Source organism: Papaver somniferum, chromosome 7 (genome assembly GCF_003573695.1).
Source record: "Papaver somniferum cultivar HN1 chromosome 7, ASM357369v1, whole genome shotgun sequence".
NCBI classification, from domain to species: domain Eukaryota; kingdom Viridiplantae; phylum Streptophyta; class Magnoliopsida; order Ranunculales; family Papaveraceae; genus Papaver; species Papaver somniferum.
This window is the reverse complement of record NC_039364.1, coordinates 80,426,969-80,454,121: the sequence shown is the minus strand read 5'-3', so window position 1 is coordinate 80,454,121 and position 27,153 is coordinate 80,426,969. Positions and strand designations below refer to the sequence as shown.

The window sequence follows — 27,153 nt, the reverse complement described above, 5'->3', positions numbered from 1 at the left end:
TTTAAGAGAGTTGTTCAAATGTTCACTATCTTATAGAAATATTCATGAAGCATTTGAAACATATCCGCTTGGTTTGTAAGTGTACAAAGTACTTATACAAAAACCAATTCATGAACATAATGCCACGGTTTGCAAACTGAGTTCGCATACCTTAAATCATTAAGAATCAGGGACTTCAGTTCGCAAACATAGTTCGTGAGTGTAGACAATAGTTAACATACAAAGTATGTGAACAAGTTGTCATACTTAGCGATTTTAGAACCTAACCACTGAGTTCGCAAACTACTGTTCCCGACCTTGTCTAGTTTTACCGTTCGCAAACTACAGTTATGGAACCATCACGGATAAACTCATTTGCAAACACAGTTCGCAAACAAGAGTTCCGGACCTGAACTAGTAGTTCACAGTTCGCATACTGGGTACGTATATTGTGTTGTATCCAGACATTGGAAGTAGTTCTAAAACTCTCATACTGTGCAATTATGGTTCCAGCAACATAGAAGACTGTTTGAAGATGTTGCACCTAATTCTCATAAGTTTAAAGCTAGAATCGGTCAAACAGTGTATGAAGGGGGTCATAGATTAAAATGCACAAAATGGGGTCAGAATTATGACCATCAGATAATATCATTTTTCAGACTAGGAAACAAATATATAAAACACAGTTGTATCAAGGAATACTTTTGGAATCCACCGTATTATCCTTTTTTTTATGGAGCATCATTTTGTAACCCTGAAAATCCTGGTCTTGGCATTATGGTAAGAGATCATCTATGTCAGGTGGTTGGTACAACCAAGGTAGTCAATATCGGCCTATATTATAGTTTTTTATCATATATCGAAACAAAAACCTTTACGATATCCAAAATATCAATGATACAAGGATTCAACGATAAACACGCTCATATCGGCCTGTACAGACCGATATATCAGGTTCACCGATACACTGATAATATCAGTAAGGGTAATTTGGTAGAATAAATTATTTGGATCTCAAAACTTGTAAATAGAACCCTTCATCCTAATTATTTAGATTTGAATATTTGAAATTAGCTGAGACGATAGTGAAAATTAAGGATGAATTACTGATCTTGAGAATTAATGCTCATATGGCACCAAATGTTTTAGATTGAAACATTTATAAATATTTAAAATCCTAGTCTTAAAGATGTATCACCGACAAAAAACGATATTATCTTTTGTAGATGTATATCAGAACTGACCGATACGATACCGATACACGATATTAACTACTTTGGGTACAATGTCTGGTGTCATAGGCATTGCCACTAACTATATTGCTAAAGTTTTTGTTGTATTGTGTGCTATGGAATGCGCAGTTGTTTTGAGAGTCTGAAAAGTAATAATTCAGTGTGATTCCAAAACAGTAATAGGTGATTTCAGTAGATGAATGGTGTCTTGGTGTATCAAGATAAGATGGATAAATGTTAGTCAGAAATTAGTTGAGGTTATTTTTTGTCACTGCTTTCGGGAGATTAATTTATCAGCTGATTTGCTGGCCGAGAGAGGTGTTTAACTGAATGCTGGTGAAAAAGTAATACATATTGGAATACCTTATTTCTTAAAGCATATTGAAATGCCATAAGTGCACGTGGCATATTTTGGGTTTAGCATGTGGAATAAAAAAAGAGTTTTGTTGGTCCCGGTTGGTGATGTGCCGAGTTGTTGATTTCCATTCTTTGTATAGGTCTCGTTAGCTTGCCGGCTGGGAGCTGTATGAGCGCTAACGTCCAAGTACGGCTATGTGAGAAGGACGGTGCACAGAAGTGGCCTTGTTGTACCTCACTCCCGTTTTCAATGGGGTCTGCTCTTTCTTTTTTGGGAGAGTATGCCAATATGATCTTAATGAGGTGCGAGGCTTTGCATCTGACATTCGTAGGGCCGGGAGCCTGCAATAAATCCCTCCGGCCGGATATGACACTAGTGGTAGGTGGTCCCGCGGAGCTTTTGGAGAAGGGTAGCCTAGTGTGTAAGCACAACAATGAACCGCGACGAACCCCCAAACGACCTATCTAAGATTAGGGGGAGATCCTCAGTAGTTGGTGACCCTACTACTACAAGAAATCATTGGGATTTGTTGTTTCTTAGTCTGTAGTTCTCTTTTGTGTCTTTGCTTTTGTGTTGGTGTTTTTTCATTTTTGTAAAACACTTTGGTCTTTCTTATTAATAAAATTATTTGATTCATCAAAAAAAAAGAAAAAAAGAATATGTTGTTGAATTATGGAGCTTAACAAATTTTTAAAGTTCTCCATGAGATTATAAAATAACATGAAAACGAATCTCTTGGCTATAACAATTTACGTATCATGTAAGTGGTGTATTCATATTTGAATGCATGAACTCAGATTTTAAAAATAACATGATAGTCACTGAATTGTAAAAAGGGGAGTTGTACATGCATTCCTCATAAACTTTCATTATCATCCCATTTTGTGTTTTATCTTCCAATTTATATGTTTCTCTAAGTGATTTTGCGGGACCCTAGTATTATTCAGAAAATTTTAGCCATGAGGAATTGGATTGTTTGTGCTCTAAGCCCCGACGAATAAAAGACAATAAAAAATAAACAAAATGTCATGTACACCAAAAAAGATGAGTCAAATTAAAAAGTCAGGATCGGTATAACCACATCATCTTTAGTGAGTCCAAGATGTATACTTTTTCTTTCTTTCCTACAACAAAAAAAACCCTGGGGTTCTTCGACATAAACATCTAAATCCAAAGAACCGTTAAGAAACCAGACTTAACATCAAATTGAAAAACGTCTTATTCAATTTGAGATGTAAAATCCAAAATAATTTTAACAGCCTAATTTAACTTAACTCTATCAAATTAAACTCAAAAACTTTCCCTTTATAACCAAAAATCTAACTTAACCTAATCAAACATCAAACTGGACTCAAAAAAAATCCCAAAATTTCCCAGCCGAAATTTCATTTTCTTCTTCACTTCTACCGAACACAACAAGTTGAAGTCGTAATTGGATCTTTAACGTGAGATCCAGAACCCGATTCTTCCAAGATCTATATTATAAGGTATTTACTGATATACATTTCAAATTGGTAAATCGAGCAGTAATCTTCAAAATATGGCTTCAAAATGAAGTTTCAGACCTATGTTCGGCTAGGAAATTTGTGAAAAAACCTAGTCTAGGTAACCGAACACCACCTTTTAAAGAACACACGAAGAACAGTTCAGTGCGCAAAATAAAATTTCTCCCAACCAACCTTGTATATGATTAGCATTATACGTTGTCGGTTAAGTCAATTGATCATACTTCCTAACCGAAGTCTAAGTTATAAACAATATTTCATGGTTCAACGACTTATAAATTTATTCGCCTAGCCGAACCATAGGTTGTAACAAAATTTTAACGTTCGACGACCTATAAATTGTGTTATCCTAACCAAATCTATAAGTTGTAAACAATATTTGTGGTTCGGCTAACTACAAATTTGTTCTCCTAACCGTGCATTTCTTTGTCTCTCATACTTCACATTTTTATTTATCTCCGACAGAATATGAAGCGAAAGAAAAATGCTACTTCTTCTTCCAAATATCTTTGGAAAGTAACTAGAGAGGTAAGTGCATAAAAAATTCTTGATAAGATGGCGAATGATCCGGAATTTGTATGCTGGTTGATCAGTGATGACCATCCTTTGAATAGTGATCAAAATTCCCTCAACTAATTGAATCATGGGAGGAGGAAGACTATAAGAGAAAGAAAAATGCTACTTCTTATTCAATGAAAATGAGAACTATATAGATCCACCTGAGGAGTTAGAAGAAGAAGTTAATGAGAACAAGAAGGGAGGAATTGATGAGGCTGTAACTGCAGTAGAGGCGGAAGAAGTTGATGAAAAGAATAAGGGAGAAGTTAATGATGTTGTAAAATAGGAATGAAATAACTCGATGATGCCAAAACTGAAGATGATTACATCGATGAGATTAACCCTTTTTAATGTCTCATTTCTTTCGTTGTTATTGGGTGCATGTTTCAAATTATTTTAGACGGTAATATGTACTAAGTGACGAACCTATACTTCCAGTTTAAAATCTAATATGATGTCTTTCGTTGTTGTTGGGTCTGAAGTTATTTTAGACCATATTATGCAGTAAGTGATGAACCTATATGTTTAGACAATATTATGAACTATTTTAAGTTTACTTCATTAGCAACTTGGATTTTAATAACTTTATTGACGGTATGATTAAGTGATGAACCTATATGTTTAGACAATATTATGAACTATTTTAAGTTTACTTCATTAGCAACTTGGATTTTAATAACTTTATTGTCGGTATTATTATCATCATCGCTGGTATGGGCTTCTTATTGTTGTAAATGGAGACACATATCAATTGTATGCTTCAGAATGCAACTGATGTGGCCTTTTTTGTGGAATCGTTATGTAGATGGATGAAATCGTTAAGCTCAACTTGATACCATCCACAGTTTAATTTTGAGTCAGCAACCTTCCCATTTTGATTATGGCCTTTTTTTATAGATGATGATTATGTAGCTTAGCAAGAAGATAAAATCGTTAAGCTCAACTTGATACCATCCACAGTTTAATTTCGAGTCAGCAACCTTCCCATTTTTGTTGTTACCATCAAAAAAAAAGACTAGGTTTGTTTACCTGGGAATGTTTATAATCTTGCCGAACCTCCGGCAACAACAAAATCTGGTAAAACCGTATCGGGTTCGGCTACCTGCAAAATTGGTTACCCTACCGGACATCTCTATGGTACTTCAGATTGTTTATTAGTGTCAAAGTTCGGCAAGGTAGAAAATTTTACCGTTGAACATAGACTTACGAAGAGTTCGGCTAAAACAGATAGCCAAACTTAATACTCCACATTTCCCGTTAATTCTAAACTGAAAGTTCGGCTACAAAAATGGCGGACTCTACCAAAGCCAAACATTACTCTGTATACTCCATGATATAAGTTCAACTACACGTTCTGGAAATCCGATAGGCAAACAAAGCAAAAACTCCATTGACGCTAATTTACAGGGTGTTTGGATGAACACTCAGAAGTTGCTTTTCGACTTATACTTATGGAGAAGCAGAAGTCAGAAGCAAATTTATATCCAAACGTTCCATTAATCTAACATTAATTACTAATTAGTTTACCCTTAATTTAGAAAGGGTACTTTAGCCATTAGGGAAAAACATAAAGTGCTCCAAATTACTTCTAAATGAACTAGTAAAATGGAGAAAATGAACCCCGCAACAATAAAGAGTGCCCAAAAGATCATTTCTAATTTTAAATGTGAACCAACACAGCAAATCTGGCAGCTCCTCAAAACTCCTTAAATCTGGCGGCTATTACATCTATCACGAATCCAATGCAAGAGTAAACTCAAATCTAACCCTCCTAGTTTTATTTAGGACCATCAAATCTAACCCTCCTAGTTTTATTTAGGACCATCTGAGTAGGCCTTGGTAACTTTATTTAAGCCGGGTCCTATGGGCTAGATTGAGCTGTCCTATGAGCTAGATTGAGCTGCTAGATTAGCAGAAAAGTGTTGTTGTTCAAAAAAAATGTGGCCTATTTGTAAACACTATTTCTCTCTCACAGTTGAACTAGCAGCGAAATTGAAGCGATGAACCATTCAACGCTCAAAAAGTGACCTTTACGCTGAATGGCTCAACGCTGACAGATTAATTTTCTGAACTAACGGCTGAAATTTAAAGCGCTCAAAAAGTGACCTTTACGCTGAATGGTTCAACGCTGACAGATTAATTTTCTGATCTAACGGCTGAAATTTAAAACGCTGAACCAAACAACGCTGATCACTTAGAAGGTTGCCCTAGCTGACATGGATTACTACATAGGACTTAGCCTTGGGACTATTTGAATAGGGCTTGGAAACCTTCATGGGAACATTCAACAAAATCCTCCTAATGTAATTTTCCCTTCTAATTAATTTAAAATTTACTAATCAAAGGAACCAACAAACAAAAATTAACAGAGGCATCTATTAGAACTTCACGTATCAAAATAGTAAGATAAACAGAATAACATAGAAGAATCCCCACTATGTACCCACCTCAATGGAAGGCCAGTATTTCCTAGCTTCCACTCGGTAAACTATTGATCCTATTTAGACATGACATGAAAAGACAGTACACCAGCTGAGATTATACAAATATGAAAAGACACCTGAAGAAATGCTCATCCACAATCCCCAATACTCAGCATTTCACCTAACATCCTAGCGTTACTCTGTTGGCTTAAGAAACATAAAAGGGCATAAATCAAAAGTAATGCCATGCTGGATTTCTGAACCCAACTACACCAACTTCATAAACGGATGTCTGGCTCAGGAAATCCAACATGTTAACTGTGCGCTATTGTTTTCTTGTATTCTGTATATTTCAGTCATTTTCAAAGAGGTTGCACAAAACAAGAAATTAATTTTGCAAGCTAACCCAACTCCTAAAAACTTGCAACACAAGCCGCTACTGATACGTCTAGGTATGGAACACATAAAGTGAACGCTAAAAGTTAAATTCAGAAATACAGGTCCTTGTATCATCCCGGCCTGAGTGGAAGAACCCATACAGTCCCTCTTGGCTGGCCTATGCCACTTGTGAAGGGATGGATAATTGAACCACACAATCCTAAGAGAATCCATGGTAAAAGGAGGGATAAAAAGCTAGACCACACAGAAGGCGTCCCTGCAGCGGCAGGACCTCCGAGGAAAGTTGCGATTACTTACAAAATAATAGTAGTATTTTTCTTCTGTTTTTTAGCGTTTTTATTCCTCTTTTATACATCTGCCTGAAAAATAATGAGTCGCAACATGGAAAATAAGTTGTCCTCCGTTGTGTATATGTTTCATAAACATATACCAGAAGACCAAAAAAAAGAAAGGAAATCATAACAAAATTTGGGGTTCCGAGTTCTAAGCAGAGTACCCTAAATGCATAACCTAATGCATTATTGCAATTTAAAATAGAACTTCAAAACACTGTAACCACAAGTTTGTAATTACACCTTGCATACCAGTAATTCTACAGCGCCAATCGGTAGATAGAAATCACCAGCATCTAAAAGTTTTATACAACTGCTCCATTCGCAACAGAAACAGTAGGAACCTGCTCAAGAAAAAATTGAATATACAACACTTAGATTAAGAGGAAAAATCTATAAACCAAAGATCAAATACTCGTTAAAACCTTGAATTTTGATATGATGATATACATGGCCATAGGGGAACTATTATGATCTAGTGGCTTCACTTTGTAGACCAGTTGTGCTAAGGTAGTTGTAAAACAGTTTTAAAGATTTTCAGGTGCTTGTAACTAGAATTCGAATCTTAAAATAATTAACTTAGCTCAGCATCAGCTATCAAATTCAGGCATCAGATCAGATCAGTTAAAATCTCATTGCCTACTTTTTTACTTTAAGATCTACGACTAAGTTCCAGCAGACAAGTTATAAATCTATTAAATCAAGCAGCTCCTTGTAGTTCGATATACCACTATAGGATCAAAATTTTCAGCCTTCATACAGGTACAGTATGATCTGGGTCTTATTGTGTCGATGTTTTACATGATGAGAGAATCATCAACAACAACGCACGATTGAATATCCCAATCAGCGTTTCCAAAGGCATGTGGTGTTCATAAATATGACATGAATCCAAATAATACAGGAAACAAATAAACTGTAAGAGACAGGATCACTCACATTCTATTATAAGCATTCGGAGCTCTCCTCTGTGTATAGTTGTCTACTGTCTATTCCAATCTCGGTTGGATAATTTATGGAAAAATCTAGCAAGAGAAAATACACCTCGTATAGCTGTGGTACAAAGGATCACTTAGCAGTACACTACTACACTTAGCTGCAGACATAATATATTGTAACTATAAGCCTGTGTACTTCTTAAAATAGTAAGTGACCTTGACACTGCGCGGACCTATATACATTGTTTTTCCTTTTTCGTCATCAATCAGGTAGATATACATGGCATGTACCAAAGATTTCAGTGATTCGGGATATGAATCACTTCACGTTGATTGCAGCGGACATTTTCCTCAGCCTCTGAGAAATCTCAGAGAAAGATGGCCTCTCCCCCGGTTCAGAAGCCCAACAAGTTTCCATCAAAGCTTTCCACTCAGGATCACACCATGATGGAATCTCAGGACGCAACGAATTATGAACAATCCCCCCTGCAAAACAAGCAAAAAGAAACAAAAACAAACCAATCTTGTAACTGTAACCATACATAATAGGACATATAATAAGCTGCATTTATCTGGTTGAAATACTAATCAAACAATTAAGTGCAGTCACGTTAATATCCAAGTTAATCAGATAGTCGCTCAAATATGGACTGGCAACACATTACACTACAATTAGAACCAATATCTGTGGTCTGTTTATTTCCAAATCCTGGGTTCGCAAAAATACAGTCATGTCTCAGCCTGCTTATTCATTGATGAGTAAGTAGATCCTCACTCCACGTGACTAACCATCTAACCCGACACTTTTATGTTACACCACTTTGTGATTTAATACGCCAAGAATAATGAAGCTTCTGCATGATTTAATACGCCGAGAATAATAAGTGAGGAGGATCACCAGTAACATCACTAATCATTGTAAAAGAATTACGACATTCTAAATACTCTAAACGTATCAGGTTGGGTATTTATGGGCACTCTGTGTGTATCATCTGTTTGCAACGATCATTTTATGGGGCTAGAACAGTTCAGGACATAATGAATTAATCCAAGAATTAAGTATGTGGTGGGAGAATATCCTTAAACCCCCTGACCATCCTAATCTAGAATAACAAACAAGGATAATAACATAAGTGAATTTAAAATTTAAAACTGGAGTACTAAATTTGAGATACCAAACAAACAACCGCCTGAGCGCCTTTAACACTTGGAACTTTTCAAACAAAACTTTCAGCTAAATTAGATTTCTGGCTGCAAGTTCCAAGGCACGCTAACGATGGATAGATTACTACGCGATCAGACTTAAATCCAAAGACACAATATTTGATGATTGAAGGTAACTAAATCTACGCGCATGTATGAACTGCACAGAAGCAATTAAAGAAAAATCACCTCCACAATCCCATAACATGTATATTTTTTTCTCCAGTTAGAAATGAAAGTTTTAGGATATAACTAAATCCCTAATGAACGGGAACTTTTTCATTTCTGATAAAAACACGAATGAAGAGCTTAAACAGCTGTGCCTACCAATCAGAGAAGCACAATGCATATCCGCATATGGTTCCTCGCCCGTAAGTAATTCCCACATGACGATTCCAAATGAGTACACATCAATCTACAAGCAGAACAAAATGACATAAAATGTAAAAGAGACTAGAAAGGCAAAGATAGAATCAGAGAAAGAACAAAACAACACATTGATACATTCCATACCTTCTCAGTTACCATGTTGCTTTTCCCACTAAGAAGTTCAGGTGCCATCCATGGAAGCGTTCCCCGAACACCTCCTGACACCAATGTTTGTTGCTTTACTTTTGATAAGCCCAAATCACCAATCTGAAAGAAAGAATATTTAGAGTTCATAGAAGGAAAAGCTCTATGCCTGCTGAGAGTGATTCTGTTAAGTATACATGAACAAGTGTTTAAAATTTTAAGGCTACGACGCAGGCAAGCTTGTAACCAAAATTTCAAGATGAAATAATAGATACACGCCACAACGCGTGGCTACATAATACTCCCCCCGTCCAAGTTATATAGGCGGAGAACCCAAATATCTTAGATTAAGAAAAAATCTAGATTTTAAAGAAACTCATCTCGTTTCTTGTTTTACCCCTTGTTATATTCCTAATACCAGAAACATCAAGTTGATTGTGGTGATATTCATGCAACATTAATAAGGGCATATATGTCAAAAATAACCTAGAAATATGAACTCCGCCTATCTAGTTGGACAAGCAAAAATCACTTCTCCGCCTATATAACTTGGACGAAGTGAGTAGAGTGTATTGAGAACACCAGAAATCTATGAAGGCTCAAACACACGGCAGTAAGAAGAGTAAGGGGCAAGACCAAGAAAGTATGATTACTTAAAGAGGAGCCTATATAACTTGGACGAAGTGAGTAGAGTGTATTGAGAATACCAGAAATCTATGAAGGCTCAAACACACGGCAGTAAGAAGAGTAAGGGGCAAGACCAAGAAAGTATGATTACTTAAAGAGGAGGGAATTCAGCTTAACCAGTTCGGAAGATAATTTAATGGATGGCTTAGTTGCGCTCAGGTTTAACTCTTAAAGGCTTGAAGTTTGAACAGACTCTTAAATATAAGAAAACTCTTACATATAAGAAACCCAGGCCATACAAAATTTCCTTTTTTCCTGGAAATTTTGGGTATTAAATCCTTGTCATACCTACCACATGAGGGATCACATTCCTTTCTAGTTTGAAGCTCCTTCCCTTAACAATACTGAGCGAGAAACGCAGACCAAACTTACCGAATGTGGCTTATGAAGACTCATATATCTTGTAATAAAGTATCAGTAGTATTACCAACCTGCCTACTGATGGCCTGACATGTGTCTACATCTTTACCCCGTAGTTACAGAGATTAATCTTCAAGTTTTTCAAGTATAAATCAAAAAACAGAAGATAAATTTAACTACCGTAAATGATAAACCTACATAATAGCTGAAGTTCTAAACACGTGTACTTCAATCTCATAGGAAACAATAGAAACATATTTCACAATCATACCTTGCAAACTGGTCTATGAGGATCTCTCATATTGACTAGAAGATTCTCACACTTCAAATCAAAATGAACAATGTTCTTTGCATGCAAGTACTCCATCCCAAACGCGGCATCCATAGCTATAATGAGCCTCTTGCGACGATCAATAGTTCTGCATGGTAGCAATGAAAGGTCAGAACTAGGCATTCGAAATCCATTGTTAATCAAGAGAGTAAGATACCTGTCTTTCTTCTGTATAAATTGTTTCAAAGATCCATTAATCATGAACTCAGTTACAGTAGCTAGAGATCCGTCGGGACCGTCACGAACTATACCATAAAACGAAACAACGTTCGGATGATGCAATGAACTGAGAATCAAGGCCTCCTTCCAGAAATCAGCAATCTATTAAACAAAATAAGTTTTGTGACATTTAATATCCATGATAGATTACTCTACAAATTCCTGCAATCCATAAGTTTTAACATTTTACTAAATTCATTAGAGTACATGAAATAGATTTAAAACGAAGATATAGAAGACGATATAGAAGACAATGAATAAATAGGAAAAGGTTTGCGCATTGACACTAAAAACAACTACTGTTTCCAAAAATGTATACTATCAATCAGGGGCTCATACAGAAACGAAGCACGAAGAATTAATAGCACCTTAAAGACAGAAATGAACTAAAGCATATTACATGGTCACCATGGTACAGTTCTAACTGTGGCACGTGCAAGGTATGCAAACTCGCCTAGTTCCCAAGACACAAAATTAGATTACCCAGATTGAAAAGAGTTGACCCTGCCAAAAGATGGCTCCCATTGAGAATACCCTTGACAAAAGGTGCATGGGAACATAAACAAGCTGATCGGCCAAGTTGACCAGTACAACTTCAATTGTCTCATACTTTTGAGTACGTATGACTTAGAAGAACCCTATGTAATCAAGAGATTATGCCTTGTGCTTGAACCAAGAGGTACCATAACCACTAGCCAGAGTTCAGAAATTTATTTACAGTACATTATAATCTAGAAGTGACCAATGACGTCAAATAAGGACGCCTTAAAGAGCCATACTACACTTCTACACTTGAGGTGGAAAAGCTAATCGGAAATGATTCACAAGTCACGTAATGGATAGATAAGTAAACAGGATAGAGAAACAACCAAACGTTCTCTCTCAGACGGCCTCCCTGCAAAGCAACTAGCCTTTATTCGTTTGACAGCTACATCGGAACCTTTCCATTTCCCATGAAAAACAGCACCATATGTTCCAGAACCCAATTCACGAATTTCCTCAAGATCATCATTTCTTATCGTCTACAAACGAAGAAAAGGAATATTGAGATGATGGACAAAAAATCTATTCACATTCGAGTGGTCGTATTCACAAAAATAAGACGAAAAAACAAGTACCTGTAACCCTCTAGCCAAGGCTTCTTCCTCGGCCTTTGTTGGCTCAATCTTGGAAATGTTTTTGTGCTCGCTGTCAGAGTCAACCTCCACATCATGCATATTCTATGCAACAAACACGAAAATCAGAGTTACTCAAATATAATATGGCAGACATGCAAGGAATCTAAATTAAAAAAAATAATAATAATTAAAAAAAAAAATCTCACAACAGATTCATGTTCTTTAGAAGCCGCTTCCTTCGCTGAAGAATCCAAATCGCCCACAACTTCTCCTTCCACTCTAGCTTTCACCTCCTCCACGCCTTCTAATGCAGCCTTTTTCACTGATGCAATCAACTCAGGTAAAAAACTCAAACGTTTAATAGAGAGCTCTTTGGGATCAATTGGATTGGAGTCATAAGTTTCGCCAAGTTTCATATTCTCGACACTCTCTAGCGTAGAAGTCAACAGATCCTTTGAATCCAAACCTGCCTCTCCTTTCGTATTCACGTCACTTCTGCCAGGAGAAGAGTTATTTTGAGTATCCAAGTTTTCGACGAAAGAGGTCATTCCAGGACCCCCTTCAGGAGAGTTTTTCTCCTCTGGAGATATTGGTCCAGAAGTACCAGTAACATTTGGGAGACAACGGCTATGCGTTGAAACAGTTGCAGAAAGAATTCTCCCTTCACTTGCAACTGGAGGAGAATACACCTGGAGAACAGGTTCGGCTGGATTAGCTAACTCCAACCTATCAGGTGCAGGACAAACAAGGTCAGCAGTAAATGGATGTAGATTATCTTGACCAATTGTGTTCATATTCAACTTTGAAGCATAGCCATGGACAAATTCTGCAGGTGGGGCTGCAGATCCATCAAAACCAAATGTCTGCTGTTGATTCCCAGCCCAAGGGTTTGGACTGTCCAACCCATTATGAAAGCTAGGACTGCTCTCCTGCACACCCCTTACATATCCCGAGCCATTGCCTTGCGGTAACATATTCAGGGCTTCATAAGATGATACACTATGCATCGGGTTCCGCACCTTTATCCACAAAGCTGGTGCTGGTGAAGATGCGAGCACTGGTGCCGGCACTGGAACTGGTGCAGGTGCATGTGATACTTGATAAAGATTATCAGCTCCATAAACAGCAGGTACGTTCCCGTACCTGACCCCACGATCTTCAGGGGTGGGAATATGAATTTGAGGCCTAACACCGCTCAGAGACTGTTCATGAAACCCCTCGTTCCCCAATTCTGGTCCTACTCGAATGTACCGTGGATCTTCGTGGCTGACACAAGTGGAAGGCATCTGATGTCCATCACCACTATTACCATGTAAGGGAGGGAGATTCATACCAGAACCATCTACAAGATAGTGTTCATTCATCCTTCCAGCTCCAGATATATGTGCTCTTGGTTCGTCTCCACAATTACTCATTTGGTGGTGCATTGCCCATCCTCTCTCGTGACTGTGAGCATCGTTATAGAAAGACTGTGGATCATTGTGCTCTCTAGGGTAAACCCCATGATCCAACCTTCCGTCAGAATTAATTACATAACCCTCCCTACTATGTGTACACTGGACACAAGGATTGGCAAACTGATGATATTCATTTCCCATACTTGGTGGTGGTTCCATATGTGGTTGTTGCTTCCAGCGTGAATCAGTATAACGAGCAGATTCAGGCAAATTCTGCCCCCTTTGAAAAGTCACTCTGCAATTATCACAGATACTACTATGTCCCCCGTCCGTAACACTTTGGGCACTGCTCAAATTCCCTGGAAAACCACCCTTGTCAACTGGTACAGCTCCTGGCGGAAGCCACACAACATTTTCAAGGAATGGAGATTGGTGTTGTTCATATTGTGGAGGACCCATCTGTTGTTCTGGTAACACTTCTCCATATTGCATTCGATAACGACTAGACGACGGAGAACCAGGATACCTTGGAGAAAAATAACCAGGACTCCACGGAGTCTCAAGCTGTTGTTGTCCTTGCCGAGGAATCGTAAGTTGTCTTAAGTTATTAAATTGTAACGAATTAACTTCACAATTCCTCTGCTGATTATTATTGTTACTATGAATTCCAAAATCCAAATTGACTTGATTAAAATACTGATCGTGAATGTTACCAACAACAAGAGGCGGTGGTGGTGGGGCTGGTGGTGAATCAGGTGATTGTTGTCTTCTAAACTGATGATGCTCAGGACTATCATTTAAACTATTTAAGGCATCAACGTACCTTCTTTCGGTCTCTCCTCTATCATCAACTGTAGACCCTGTTGTTTCAAAATGAGCTAAGGAAGCAGATAAAGAATCATTAAACTGATGATGGTGATTATTATCAGTAATAGCAGTAGAATTGAATAGAAATATCCTCAGACGAGTAAAGCCATCACCAGAACCAAGTTTATCATATTCCTCCATCATATTAGTAACATCATCATCATTAACAACTGATACTAAAGCATCAAGATCTTCATCTGGTTGTTGATACTTGATTAAATTAGCTAATTCGAAGAAATCTTTCATTTTTAACAATAATTCTTCATAACTTATATCTCTATTTAAACTTACAATTCTTGTTTCCCCTCCTACGTATCTTAATTTACCATCTTGCGGTCTTGGTAATATACTTCCACCAAAACTACATAACATCTTCAGTTTCTGTTGTTCTTCTGGTGATGAAGGTGTTATATTCGAAGGAGTATCCATTAGCGTCTCGGATGTCGTTGCTGTTGTTGACGATGATGACAATCCGAATCCTTGATTACACATGAGATAGAAGGAGTTTAGAAGAAATTTCTTCCATGTAAATATCTAAAAAACTGTATAAACCAAACCAATTGATACCCTCCTTCCATAGAAGGAATCATCAAGCCCTAAATTTCTCACTGAGAAAACCTAAATTCCCATTTATCTCCGATAGATTGGGAAAAGAGTGGGAATTAGATAGAGTATTACTTTTGAGGATTAGAAATTTGCGAATATAAATTTTTATTTTTTTAAAAAAGGATTCGATTTTAGGGATTTATTACTTTTGAGAGATCGAAATTGAGGATCAGAAAATTGCAGAGAGAGAACGACAATTTTGTTGTTTTAGGGAGAGAAGGAAAGCGGCGAAGAGTGAGTAAATAAAACCGCCATTTTTTCACGTAGAGAGAGGGGAGTTCCGTCTGAGATTGCAAGATGCACTGGCTAGCTGCCAGGTTGTGTCACACGTGGCGCTATTTGGTTTAACCAAAACATTTATCTCCCACTCGCTTTATGGCGTCACTCTTTTATTAATCAAAGCGGATAATTCTTTGATATATTCGACAAATTAGGGTATCAACCTGGCCGAAGGCCTGGTCTCAACCTCTCGTACGTCTTCGGCGTGTTGTTGTTTTAATTTTAGTCGTATTTTCACCAAATACGAATTGGTGCAAGTCCTGGGAATATTTTATGCTGGGAGTTTATTTTTCACCAAATACTAAAATAACAAACTAATAAAATCATCCAATGTAAAGAAATATTAAAAATTACATGTACCATTACTTCTTTTAAAATTAAAAGAAGCATCAAATTCTACAATAATACTTCAGGATACACTACATTTTTTGTTACCGGATCTAAAGACACATTTGATTCATTTGGAAATAATAAAGTAATTCTCCTTGCAGCAGTACACCTGGACAATGCGACATATAGCTGACCATGACTAAATAATGGAGTACGTAAATCAATTCCCACATACTTCACCGATTGTCCCTGGGATTTTTTAATAGTCATCGCATATGCAACGCGTATGGGAAATTGACGTCTTTCCATTTGTATGTTTAGCTCTGAAGCTGAAAGTTGAAAAGTTATTCTAGGGATGAATACAACTTCACCAGCTTTTTCTCCCGTTATGATTTTAGCTTCAATCACGTGTCGTCCGCACCTCGTCACCACCAGTCTTGTACCATTACAAAGGCCTTCTTTCGGTGCCAGATTTCTCAGCAACATAATGGGACATCCAACTTTGAGGTCTAGCTTAAATGGAGGTGTTCCTGGTGGACTTAAATTGTTGAGAAATTCAGTTGTAAAATCCGAATCCCTTCCATGATCATCCCGAATCATTTTGTCAGCAGCAAAATACGTGTAAGTCTCCCTATGTAATCTTTCTAATGCATCCATATTAATCTTATGGACGTCTTCATTACGTGGAGATAAAATGATCCTCTCGGTTAAGTATTTGGGTGATATTGGTTCGTCCATTACCAACAAAGGATACACCGAAGATATTAGCTCATGCATGTTTTGACATCTACCCATTGTCGATGGCAGATTAACAACCTCTTTAGGGTTCGTTCCAATCTACATAGCAATTAATCGGATTTAAAATAGCTATGTCTACGATAAATATAGCTTTATTCAATGAAATTTCATTACCTCAAGCAAGTAGTCAGCAAACTCCAAATTTTCCGGTTCCTGATCCAATCACATATTTTGGTTTAACGTCAAGACAGTAATGTAATCCCAAAGCAATGAACCTCTTATAGATGCTCTAACAGTTTGTTCTCGACTTGCATTCGAGACCACTGGTAAAGTCTGTCTAAAGTCTCCACCCAAGACGACTGTTACACCTCCAAAGTGTCTGTCATCACTGCGAATATCTCGTAGTATGCGATCAAATGCTTCCACACAAAATCCATGTTGCATTGAAACTTCATCCCATATGATCAATCTTACTTCTTTAAGCAGCTGGGCATAATCCGAGTCTTTACTAATACTAATACTGTTATCGTCTTGGACTTCAAATGGAATCTTAAAAGTGGAATGTGTCGTTCTACCTCCATCAAGAAGTAGTGAAGCGATACCAGATGAAGCAACAGTTAAGACTATTTTTCCATCTTTACGACATCTTTTTGCTATTGTGTTGTACAAAAAAGTTTTTCCAGTCCCTGCACTGCCATTCAGAAAAAAACATTCGTCCATTGCGATCATTCACGGAATCCACTATCGCATTGTACGCCGAACGTTGTGCGACATTCAATTTCTCAATATCTGACTGAATCACCGAATCACTTAATGCAAACTGAAGTTGTCTATGGTCCCAAATGTATCTGTTACCTACTATTTGACCCCAATCATGTCTTGGTCTCGGCATTGATTCATATTTTTCTAGTTTTTTTCCAGATCGTTTAAGCAGTTGATCCAACAGGTATAATCCGTAATCCATTGCCAGTTCATCTGTTGGATTCTGGATGTTAAACCTTGTTAGCAATCTATGTGGTAGATCATCACATATATTCATTCCAAATTTCGCCCACAAAACCTCCGGTCTTGATGGATTACATTGCGATAGGATAATACAAAATAGTTTCCTCAGCTGATTTCCATTTGCATAACCACTCTTGCTTTGAAGACATTTTTCCGATTCTCCATCATGTGCTAAAATCCCAAGTGCAATACATGCATCTTGAAACGTATTGTGCACCTCGTCTACGTCTCCATTACTTAAGTCTTCAAGTCTTCAAAAGAATTAGCACCTCTAACAGTTGTGAGTAACATACGTAAGTAGTACAACTCTCCAGCGTTAGGGCTAACAAAATACATTCTTCCAATGCAAATCCTTGTTGTCTAATTTTCCACTGTTTAACCTTTTACACCATACAAAGTGTTGCGGGAACTGTTGATAAGTATATGCCGGAGCATTGGATTTTTAGCATAATATTCAAAATACCCATCAAATCGTCATATGTTCATGTGATGTTCGTATAACCGAGGTCATTGATTGCCTTGTGTTATAAACAACCCGTTGCCTATTCTGTAAATGAATTGCCAACCGTTGTACAACAGGATATTCTTCATGCAAGTGGTACTCAATCAAACGCCATACAGCCTCAGGTGGTCCAATGTACCTCGCATCAATATATTGTTGAATCTCGTCATGTTCTCCAAAACCATCGTAGCTCGGTCACCACCTTTGTAAATGTATTTGTTAATATATTTTACACTCTTATTCCTGCACATATTTCCACATTGATGTGGCAATTGAACATTCTTGACAGATGCGGGTTATAGGGTACAACATCTATATTATACGCCTTTTTGTTGTTTCTGACAGTTACTTCTATTCCATCCCGACGACGACGATAACTCGGATACCCACCCTCGTCCAAAGTTGTTGTGTCGGTGTACTTCTTAGGATATCCTTTTGTACATTTTCCTTTTTCCATACACGCTGCATATGGATCTCGCTCTCCACATGGACCATGAACCATACATTTGCTTACGGTATCAAACAGTATTGGGTCATTTATCTCATTAGGAAATTCAGCCGAAACAAATTTATCAACCATGTCTGCGTACGAATTTTTTCCGAATCTTTCAAAAATATAAGAGCATGCATATGTGGTAGCCCACGTTTTTGAAACTCGATGGTAACATGGGCGACCACCGTGCCGAACACCTTTTTTTCCTTTATTTCTTTCATCAATGCTTTTCTTTTCAGCTCAAAACTCGAGCTACCAAATCAGGACGATCAGTGACACTCTGATTGGGTAAAAGTGCATTTTTTATTTCTGGCCAATTTGGGTTTGCAGTCATTGTAAGAAAAATATCTGGATGGTGATGAAAACGTGTAATAGCCATCGAATCCTGGTATATCTCGTACATATTCCTCCCGCTTCCAGTGTGTGAAGATGGTAAAATAACAGGATTACCTCTATCACCCGGATTTAAATCCGCATTTGTCATATCAGCAATGCAAATGTAGAGGTCAGAACGCAGAGTTGGTTGGTTGAATCTGAGCCATGCCAACTTACTTTGCTCTGTAGCAGCCCATGCATCAACTAAGAACTCTTGAAATATTTTTCCGGCTCTTAAGATGGTTGAATATTCTTCTGCACGTTCAAATATGCGGTAACTGTAATACTCATTTGAGATAATTTTGTTTTCGTATAGGTTTTGGTGACTGCATCCCATTGCCTCATTGTTGGTGACCATCCCAGCTCACCAAAAGGAAATAGTAAAACATAATGTAAAGGCAAGTATGCCGGATGACACTCCGAAATTTGTTTCAATCCGTTGTTTTCTCTCAAATGCAATATAATATCTCGCACCCCAGTCTCCTTATAAGTATTTTCGGAACGATAACCGCAATCTCATCTGTTGTCGGAAGATTATAACGCCTACTATCAGTCGACTTTTATATTGAAGTGAAACTCTGATATTCTGGTCGGCCGGACTCATCTGGTCTAAAATTGCATAAGCCTGACGATACTTGGTATAAAAAACATTGAATTGGATCATAGTATTCTGAATTTTCTGTAGGACATTCATATTTAACTGAGGATTTCTTTCGACACGGACAAACAATGAAAAGGCTGGATTATAGATGTACAGTTGGGAGTAAACCGCCATCCTCTCAGTCCCAGGAGCTGGTAGAACACCTCCAGGAGCTGGTAGAACACCTCCGGTTAAATGTCTCAACTCCCCATGTATTGAGAAAGGTCTCGGACCTCTCCCTTTCAAAGCTCTTGTATCTAATTTACATCCAAGGCTAGTAAACGCATTAGTTGTATTATACTCTCGAATATATTTCCGAAAAGAAATTGATTCGGCGTCGGTTCCGTCAAACAATTCTCTGATGGCTACCGGTGGTTCACGCAGTGACGGTAGGCAAACTTTGCCTTGGAGACAACATGACCCAAATTTTGGGTTTATTAAAGATGAATTTGTAAGTTTTTATGCCATCCAGTGCAATGCCCCGCAGTGCTGAAATTTGACATCCATTTGTCCCAGAAAATGACGTACATCGGTAGCAACAACAGCTACCCGATTGATAAAAGTATTTGGATCATGTATTTCGTCAGTGTCGTAATCTACTTCGTCAATTTCGTAAGTATCCGACACCCCATCATCTTCTCTAACATTAATAGACGGCCTGCATAGTGATAATCAGGTAATCTAGCTTACCCTATGCAAAAACTAAATAAATTTATGCAATCAAAATTTTTAAATCCTTACATTTCAGTGTTTTGAGCGTCTGATGTGCTACCAACTCTCTTACGTAATACAACCGACTGCATTGTAAATTTTGTCAACCACTATGATTCTTTTATTTTTGAACTTAAAAATGATAATTATATATGTGCGCGAGTAAATTATTTAACGTTCAAGTTAATTCACCTCTTCATATGAATCTGCATCTTCATGCTCATGTGGTACAGCCTCGCTTTCTCTAATCTGTATACCACTCGGGCGCATCCGTTTGCATGGAGGATTCTATAGTTTTGGTAAATAAATTTGTAAATTTTCAAATTTTAACAATAAAATCAATTAAATTACTATGTATGCGCACCTCCTCAGTAATAGCTTTTCCCTTTCCCTTTAGTGCTCGTTGTCGTTCTGCATCTGCTTCTCTTTCAATTTGTGCTCCTTTCTCACGATGCTCCTGTTCTCTCATCTCTTTGTGTTGTTTTCTATCTCACGTCGTCTCCTTTAGGCTGCTGATCTTCGAGATGATGTTGTCGATGTTAGATTATTTCTCGCCTGCGGTGGACCCACAACAACACACCGCGGTGGTTGTTCGGTTGTTGTCTCGCTATGCACATCTTTTAACCTCTCGAGAATCACTGTCCTATATGCAACTGACGGATGCTGATAACATAAAAATTAAAGTATGTTAACTAAAGAAAAAAAATTAAACAGCATAAAACAAACAACTCAACATAATTTCCAAAATTATGCTTACAATAACTTGGGTAGTCAAATTATGTCCATTATAGAGCATGTGAACTCCATCATTTGTTTGATTCTCATGATTCGTGTGTCTCCTGCATTCAATAATAGAAAATGTAGTTAGTGTATAAGGTGTTGTAAGATGAAGGTTAATAATCCTTTTTTTATATAGGCTCTAATCAGACAGTCGATCGATGATCCGCATCCCATCATGAAAAAATGGAAAACTTCTTAATTTGTCATCCTGGTTATGGGATTTGTTAAACTATAAGATGGGTAATTAAAGGCCATCATTAGATCAATAAATTGATGGATGATAGTAAGTTTTTCATGTCTCTTTCATCCAAATATTTGATCACCTAAAAAAAATTCTTTGAGGTAAATCTAGTCGCTTTTCACTTTCTTCCCATATTTGAAACTGGGATATCTTAAATCCAATAAATCAAATCGAACAGAGTGCATAATATAATTGTCGATGTAATGACTTGTACTCACATGTTAAACCTTCCAGAGAATGAACTTTTATAATTTTGTTTTAAGCACACCTAATCAGTCTATTTATAGAGTAATGATCTCAATAAAACTTCATCGTTTTGAACTGCTCCCACTACTGGAAAGATACAAATCATGAAACTGCAAGGTAGTGGGTGTGCACAGTTATTAGTTATTCATTTTTTCAGTTTTTCCTTAACTTTTGTATCCATTCAATACCGACTCATACACTACGATATTCGGCGCGCCGGTCATTTATATTTAGTCGTGTTTCATTTAGTTCGGTTGATATTCTACATGATGTGAATCAGTCTCGAAACATGAAAATGGTGTAAATTCTGTTAGAGACGGTAGTAAAAAGGGTCATCAAAATTAAGAAAGAAACTATCCTTTCTTTTTTAAACATGAACATTGTACTCTTCCTATACATTTTAGGTAGTGATGCTTATTATCAGTGATTTCTCACTAGACTTAACCTCTCATGCTCCTTCGGTGCGATGGGCTTTGCGCTTCCGTCATATTCAAATCCTTTCAATTTGTGGTATACTATTGGTAACGATGTTAGTTCAAATTTTCACTGGATACTAAAATAACAAATATTTTAATTTCAAATTTAAGAAATACTAAAATTACATGCATCAGGATATACCACACTTGGCGAGTGAAATATGATGTACCATTGTCTCACTATGCTGAATTGGAAATAGCAAATTAGTTTTATTGAGGTGGCATGTGATTATGCCAACGGATGACACTTAATGGTAAAACATTGTAAAATACTTTGCGTAGAGGTTTGCAAACAATATCCACACCTCTCAATTGTCTTTGCTGCCATTTATCCATTTTTAGGGTACATTTTCTTCACCACGCTTGAGAATGTAAAAGTGTTTATGAGGAGCATGTGTCGCCAATGAGGAGCACGTACAACAATCTGAGTATAAGCAATTCATTAGTTCTGTGCATTTCATAAATAAATGCATTGCCGCAGTCTTAGCAAATTAAATTCAATTGATAGAAAAAAAATTAATGGGAACGATCTGAGTAGTACCTTATGTTTTTGCTTCCATTGAGGCCCATAGTGCAAACTAAGATAAATTCTGTCTCCCATTTGCCTGTCTTTCTACAAAAATTTGTAACTTTGTGTACATAAAAAACAAAATGACTGGTAAGAATGTTTGAGAATGTGATATCGTTTACCTCGGGAGTAGCAACGTATTTTTTCTTCCCCAAATCAGTCACAATCAGCCGGTCCTCAATCGGCTTTTATCATCAAATCATGGAAAATAGATCACATTTCATGGAAAATAAAATAAAATAAAATAAAACTGATAGAAAACATAGAATGAACAAACCTTCATATCATGGAAGTCAATCAGAACACCATTCCTTGCTAAATGTTTAATCTTGTGAAATCGAGAGTTTCCGTTAATATGACAGTCAGAAAGCTAAAATGGTAGACATCTAAAAGTATGATTATTGGATTTTCTTACCGCGTAATCTAAGTCACGATCCATCTGTTACAACAATTAAAAAGTGTGAGACACTAAGAAGTAGGTATCAATCATTGTTGAACTAACCGTGTGCCAATGAATTAGCATACCTCGCCATATATAGATAAACATGGATAATTTGTGTCCAAGAACAAACCATTAGTTGTTGTTCGCTGCACCACACTTTTTTTGGCCTGAAAATTCAGCCACAGACTTTCAAATTTCAATAGCCTAAACCAAAGTAAGATATGATCAGAATCAACAATACAATCTTTAAAAAGTACCTTTGATGTATTCTTCCTTGTTTTCGTTCCTTTTGTTTTTGATGCGCGAATCTTTTCTACTTGCATGGCTGCATCCCATCTTTGTTTTTGCATTTTCTCTTTGTTTAACTGAATTAGCTTTGTTACAAACTCACCTGTAGTTGAGGATGTAGTTGAGGATGGTATTCCAAATTTCGGGTCGGTCACACTATTTCGTACAATCTTCCCGTGATTGCTGGTTTGATAGATGTAGTTGTGCCTAAATGTAACAGGGACTGTGGATTGCCATTTGTAGGGAACAGTTTTCATCACTTTCTTCGTGCGATTAGGGGTGTTAAAGATGCAACTGTGGACATATCTCACTGAATCCATGAATCTAGCAACACTGAAAGAAAAAATTATACCCAACAGTTTAAAACAAAACCCTAAGGTCGTGTTTGGCCCCTTGGAAATGCCTATCCTAGGTTGGGTTATCAAGAAAATACATTTAAATTATGTTTGTCTTGTTCTAATTCTAGTCTAGGATATGAACAACTAAATCTTCCTTGATTTTAGGAAGCTAAAAAAGCAAGGTTATGATATTCTCCAAAATAGCCAGGATACCAATATCCTTGCCTGGGTTAGACGGTTATAAAGGTAGTTATTTTAATTAATCAAAATATTTTCATTTTTTTTAACTTTATTGTTATGTTTTTATTTTTTTCTCCGACAATTTTATTCATAATACATAATTATTTTATAAAAATACATATTTAAAATATGGAGAGACAAACATAATACATGATAAACCCGTGATGGATATAACGGAAAAACAAACACCATCTTTATTAATATATCTTGAGATAATCCTGCTCAAGTTAGAGAAAAAAATTCCCTAGCTAAGCTTTATGTAGTCAAAGCTCCCAAACACGGCCTAAATGTTTATCACCTAAAAGAAAAAAAAAACGCCAAACTTAATGAAGACAAACCAACATAGGTCAATGGACGGTAGATAGCTATTGAATTTAGTTAACTTACGCTGCAGATTTTATGATCAAACCGTGATCTTCGGCTTTGATTTCCTCCAAACACTGGTTGTATTCAATGTTGAATTTATGATCTAATCTGCATCGTCAAACTTCAACGAACAAATTCCATTGTAACGTCTGCACAAAGAAAACCAAATCGAAAGTGATTGTTGATTAACATGAAATGCAGAAATTAGCAACTAACAAATATATTTACTCACAACAATTTGCATTACAATCCAAAAGAATATACCCATGATTCAGATTTTCCTTTAAAAATCAAATGGATAACACCCTAAGAGTTCCTGGCTAAATACAATACAGATATTGAGAACGAAAAAGAAACCGACAACATATATGGATTCATGTAATTGTTCTAATTCAAATGAATGCCGTTGAACACAATTTATGTACCAACACATAGCACCTGGTAAGAGGATTTAGGATTATTTCAAAACACACGATTCGTTGCACTTACCGTCGAACACACTATTTTCAATTATGGCTACATTTTTCTCTTACTTTTTAGAATCGTTGCTGCAAAAATAGGATCCTAGCTAATCGAGAGGTTACCAAAGAAAATTTCATTCAAAAGAGTTGTCAATTACGGTTTCTAATGAAAGTGTGGAGTTAAGTAGTTTGAAGAGTTTTCAAAAGGTGGAAGCACCTGCTAAAAGACACCTAGGCACAAAAGAGAGTGGATGTAAGAGATCTCTACAAACAGACAATGTAGATCTTCTCTTTTTGGGACACAAAATCACATCCACTATTTGTCTCTCCAAAAATCCATCCCAGCCACTCTTTGTCTCTCCCAAAAAGGCAACTGTGTCTATAGCGGAGTGGTAGACATCTAAAAATATGACAGTCAGAAAGCTAAAATGGTAGACATCTAAAAATATGACATTATTGGTGTTTTCCGAAAATGGTGAAGATTAAACATCATGGTGAACTTTTCGACTAAAATTTCATATGAAAATGGCCTTATTGGGAAAACACCCATTTTCTGCAAAACACCCACTAATAATGAGACGTATGTTTCCTACCTGATACCCAAGAATCCGTCCACATGCTCAATTTTCCTTCTAGATTTGTGGGTTGTGTACTGTGTAGTAGAAACATCTTCACAATAGCTTCCCTCTAATTCTTGCTTCTAATTATCCCACTGCCTGATAAAAACTCAGAAAATATAACATCAAAATTAGGCTAGATCAAGTGATCAACGTACTGAAATTTTATTTCTTAAATAATATCAATGACCCCCCATCAAAAGACACAAAGTAACGAAACTAATCTAGCCGGGCACTGTGCACAATTCGTGAAGAACCTCAGCGTGCATGCACCCAAAAAATTGGGTTATTTTTGCAATCAAAAGAACCTTATAAATAATTACAAATTTCTATTTAATCTCTACGATTTCCTGCATTTGTTGAATGGTGGCTTTCGTATATGCAGTCATATGTTTCTCCCTGGAAAAATCCATTTTTGCGTCTTCAAACTAAGAAGATAAAGAAAATTGTTTTCTGGGAGAATATAAACCAAAAGACCCCATGGTCTTTCCTTAAATACTCATAATTTTTTATTTTATTCAAGTAATTGATCTAGCAAAGCAACAACTCAAAAGTAGAGATTGTAGATAGAGGGAACACTTAAACGGGGACAAAGAACAGGCGAAGAACAAATCACATCATGGTATCGCCAAATTAAACGGAAACAAAGAAAAGAGGTTGAAGGTCTAACCGTACGAATCACAGTATTGCAAGATTGAATGGTGAAACCCTAGAAATTGGATTATGAATAGCTTCAACTTTATACAACGACGAAAATAAACAGGCGATCAAGAAGCTGGGGATAGCTAGGGTTTACGTTGATGACCGAAAAAATTGAAACGCTCCACGACTTAATTCCAAGAATAATAGCCGTCCAGCGTCCAGCTTTGAATGAAATAATGAGGAGGAATGAGAAAAACTCAGGGAGGGTGGGAGTGTGATTTGCTAAATCGATTAAATATGGATTTGCTTCATAACGAAAATTTCGCTTCCTCGTTTAAGTAAGTTATGAATTGGTTACAGTAACCGAAGATGGTAGTGGGTTACATCTGATAGTTTTAAATGGTTTTAAATGGTAATCACGTTTTAAATCCACCAAACCACAAATCCGTATTTAACCCAAGCCACTCTTTGTCTTTTTAAAAATTCAATCATGGCCGCTCTTTGTCTCTTGTAAAAAGGAAAGACAAAGGACGGCTGAAGATCTCAATAAACACACAACGAACGACAAAGATCTGTCACTGTTGGACTACGAAATCAGGTCCCCTAGTTGTGTTTCCAGAACCCATCCTGGCCGCTCTTTGTCCCTCCCAAAAAGGCAACTGTGTCATAGTATATTGATATTCTAAACTTAATAATAATTATGGGTCCCGCTTTAAATCATCAAATTGACGGTGCAGATGAACTTTATTGTTGGTTTTGCTCTGGAGTCGGATGTACTTGATAAGTCTCTCCTGAAACTTCTGTTTGACACGTATCCCAAACAGTCCAATTCCCCACGAACTGTTTATTTTCTTTCTGATATGTTTCTAGGGTTGTGTTATCATACAATAATTTTACAAAAATGATTGGTATATCATGGGGATTTGTTATTTTATTTTTTGAAGGAGTAAATTTTTTAATTTCAATAGTTGTGGAACAAATACATCCGAAATGAAAAACATGAAAAATATGTATATCTAACTCCTTTAAAATTCTAAGCACATAAGGCTTCACGTTCAACGGTGACCCTCATCCACCCTTTAGAATTGCTATATTCCACTTTTCCTCAAAAAGAGACAAATAAGGCGTTTTTTTTGCTAAACTTTTTTTTTTTATATTTATCATGCCGGAAACCAAAAGAAAAACAAAATGCGAGGAACAAACCTAGGTTTTCTTCTCTACAAAACAAATCCTAACCAACTATTAATGGTTGCAAAAACATAATGATTGATGAAAAAAAAGCAAGTCCAGAAGAAGATGGCCGATGAGATGTTACAAGCTTCGTCTGCATATATTTCCGGACTAATCCCT

The 27,153-nt window shown here is 36.9% G+C and overlaps 1 protein-coding gene and 2 long non-coding RNA genes across 5 annotated transcripts; all 3 read right to left on the bottom strand.

Annotated features, from left to right (window-relative positions):
• Positions 1-6,681: 6,681 nt before the first annotated feature.
• Positions 6,682-15,297, bottom strand: LOC113297728. 3 transcript variants are annotated; one of them, XM_026546305.1, is made up of 9 exons: positions 12,365-15,297; positions 12,156-12,257; positions 11,907-12,059; positions 10,976-11,139; positions 10,759-10,906; positions 9,441-9,563; positions 9,255-9,342; positions 7,726-8,210; positions 6,682-7,130 (listed from the first exon to the last, which is right to left on the bottom strand). In XM_026546305.1, the coding sequence occupies exons 1-8, from the start codon at positions 14,909-14,911 to the stop codon at positions 8,044-8,046; spliced, it is 3,492 nt and encodes a 1,163-aa protein (XP_026402090.1). In that variant the 5' UTR covers positions 14,912-15,297; the 3' UTR covers positions 6,682-7,130; positions 7,726-8,043. The 3 variants fall into 3 exon arrangements, with proteins under 3 accessions (XP_026402090.1, XP_026402089.1, XP_026402091.1); XM_026546304.1 differs by having other exon boundaries at positions 12,362-15,296; XM_026546306.1 differs by lacking the exon at positions 6,682-7,130 and adding an exon at positions 8,900-9,087 and having other exon boundaries at positions 7,984-8,210; positions 12,362-15,297.
• Positions 15,298-20,705: 5,408 nt separating this feature from the next.
• LOC113297440 lies at positions 20,706-22,199 on the bottom strand. Its single transcript, XR_003333487.1, has 3 exons — positions 22,147-22,199; positions 20,856-20,937; positions 20,706-20,761 (listed from the first exon to the last, which is right to left on the bottom strand). It is a non-coding gene; the product is annotated as an uncharacterized LOC113297440 (long non-coding RNA).
• A 205-nt stretch (positions 22,200-22,404) lies between these two features.
• Positions 22,405-22,858, bottom strand: LOC113297439. Its single transcript, XR_003333486.1, has 4 exons — positions 22,825-22,858; positions 22,687-22,737; positions 22,532-22,594; positions 22,405-22,454 (listed from the first exon to the last, which is right to left on the bottom strand). It is a non-coding gene; the product is annotated as an uncharacterized LOC113297439 (long non-coding RNA).
• Positions 22,859-27,153: the final 4,295 nt, after the last annotated feature.

Coding starts and splice junctions, on each gene's coding strand:
- LOC113297728 (XM_026546304.1), bottom strand. CDS start 14,911: ATGTGTAATCAAGGATTCGGATTGTCATCATCGTCAACAACAGCAACG. Junction 12,258..12,361: donor CTAAAGAACATGAATCTGTT/GTGAGATTTTTT, acceptor TTTGTTGCATAG/AATATGCATGATGTGGAGGT. Junction 8,211..9,254: donor GCATTGTGCTTCTCTGATTG/GTAGGCACAGCT, acceptor CTTGTTTTGCAG/GGGGGATTGTTCATAATTCG.